The 2,493-nt window shown below is 43.7% G+C and overlaps 1 gene segment (V, D, J or C); it reads left to right on the forward strand.

Moving 5' to 3' along the window:
* Positions 1-504: 504 nt before the first annotated feature.
* On the forward strand, positions 505-1,205 carry LOC119515991. The segment is given in 2 exon segments: positions 505-617; positions 700-1,205. Coding segments are annotated over 2 exon segments (573 nt in total).
* The last annotated feature ends 1,288 nt before the right edge of the window (positions 1,206-2,493 follow it).

Here is a 2,493-nt window from a genome sequence, read left to right on the forward strand (position 1 = left end):
CAGGGCAGTTGTTCACATGTTCCTCATGATTCATGGAGGTCAGAGGTAATGGCAGTCAGGTTCCTTCTGGCTCCTGAGAAGGATAGGTAATGAACAGAACTGTGGTGGTTCTAATAGCACCAACATCCTAGTATGTACTTACACTTAACATCACTACTGTGTAGTGACAAGAACAAAATTTGATGGTGTTTTTAGCTGTATATATATCCTCCCTAGGACTAACAGAACAATGACAATGAACCCAAAAACCATCTTTGATGCTTGATCACATCTGGCTCCCTGACCAGCTCACTTAACATATTTCCTGCCTTTAAGTAGAAGAAACAGGGTTGGGTGTGGGACAGCCAAGGACAGGACTCTATTCTTCCAAGGTTCAGCCAGCATCCTTCTCCCAGGGTGCCCATAATATAAGGCCCTCCCCTCATCCCTTTTAATTTACATAGAGTCACCTCCTAAATGCAAATCACCAAGTGGGTCAGCAGATGAAACCACAGCACACAATTACTTAAATCAGGCTCCACCTCAGTCTGGATAATATTTCCTAGGAGGCATGAACCTCATCCATAGGAACATGAAAGCCTCATGGTTTTTCCTCTTTCTGGTGGCAGCTCCCAGATGTGAGTGCCTCAGGATTCATACATGAAGGTAATGGGGATGATGCATCTCAGCACATGACTCACGGGTTATACTTGTCCTCAGGTGTCTTGTCCCAGGTGCAGCTGAAGGAGTCGGGAACTGGCCTAGTGAAGCCCTCACAGACCCTGTCCCTCACCTGCTCTATCTCTGGATTCTCTTTAACCAGCTATGGTGTGAACTGGATCCGCCAGGCTCCAGGAAAGGGGCTGGAGTGGGTTGGTATAATATGGGCTGGTGGAAGCACAAACTTTAACCCAAATCTTCAGTCCCGACTCAGCATCACCAAGGACAACTCCAAGAATGAAGTTTATTTAAAGATGAGCAACCTGAAAGCCGAGGACACGGCCATGTATTACTGTGCAAGAGACACAGTGAGAGGAAGTCAGCGTGAGCCCAGACAGAAACCTCCCCTGAGCACACAGGAAAGGCTGGGCTGCAGTGGTCACTCCGTACCACCAGGGGGCAGACAGGTCCTGGCACAGGGGCAGGCACTGAGAGGGGTTGTGAGGAGTTTCCTGGCCTTGCTTGAGTTTCCCTCTTCTTACTTTGCAACAGAGAATAGACATTAAAGCAGTCCTAGGATGTATCCACAGACATTTTTATTGTTATTCCCTATCAGTGTGTATATAAATATATTTATATAATGTATACTTTATAGATAATGAAAAATCATATGTAATTTGTAGACATTTCTCTCCTGAATTTGCCTGAAAGTGTTTACAAAGCTTGTATTTACCATTATTTCTCTCACTGTCATCACTTTTATGTGATTACCTAGAACAATTTTTGCACACTCACCATCCTGTAGAGACCCATGTCTTCTGGGGGAAGGACAAGGATGTGGGAAGTCCTGGGGCAGACATGGGTGCCTCATCCAGGTGCCTCACTTTGCTCCCTCCATTTCTGTTAAAAAATGGGTTTAATGTGGAATCAAGGACCAGGCCCATACAGTTATTTTATGATCATATGGAAAATCCATAGAGTAAATGCCACCCTTGCATCACATACACAAGGACACCCAAACACCCTCAGGTTTTCAAAATATATATTAATAGATATAAAAGATAAATGTAGTATCAAAATGTAAACTGTTTTCATACAGAGTGTATTACTGATGCCATTTATATTTAATTTAGACATGTCTTGAATATTTCATGCATGTGCCATTTATTAGCATATTCTTTCCTCCTAAAATAATTAAATATTTTAATATAAATATATTATCACACTCCCCATTATTTCTTTATGTACAATAGGTAGGCCAGCAAAAAACACTTGTCACATGCCTAATCTCCTCTGGACAGGCTCAGCTCAGGCTTCTGAAGGCACTACTTACATGAGGTCCTTATGAGGAGGGCAGACCTACTCAGATGTGAACTTGGACCCCACATTCCAGCACATCCTGGGAAGCTGAGCATGCCTCCAAATGACTGCACTCTGTCCTACCCATACATCTGGTAAACAGCTTTGGCACTGCCCTGTCTGGTGTTTCAAAAATGTGTTTAAAAGTAGTGGTTGAAAAAAAATTATTTTCTAAAGATAATTCACAGCTGGAAACAGAGAATTCCACTTCTGTCTTTATTGCGTGTTGTATGTAAGAGATTAGAGCTACAAAGCCCAAAGCAAGAACTGTCCCTGTTGGCATATGAGAGGTAAAAGAGGAGAGACCATCCCTGACTTCGACAAGAAGTCCCTTTGCATCCTCTTACTGCACATGGTCCTGGCACTGGGTACTTTGGTGGGTCCTTAGTGTCTCCTCCAGCCCAGGCTCCTCCTCCCAATCTGAATGGCAATATTGTGTCTGGGCTCACACTGCCTTCCTCTCACTGTATGTCTCCTGGACAGTAATGCATGACC

Source organism: Choloepus didactylus, chromosome 19 (genome assembly GCF_015220235.1).
Source record: "Choloepus didactylus isolate mChoDid1 chromosome 19, mChoDid1.pri, whole genome shotgun sequence".
NCBI lineage: Eukaryota > Metazoa > Chordata > Mammalia > Pilosa > Megalonychidae > Choloepus > Choloepus didactylus.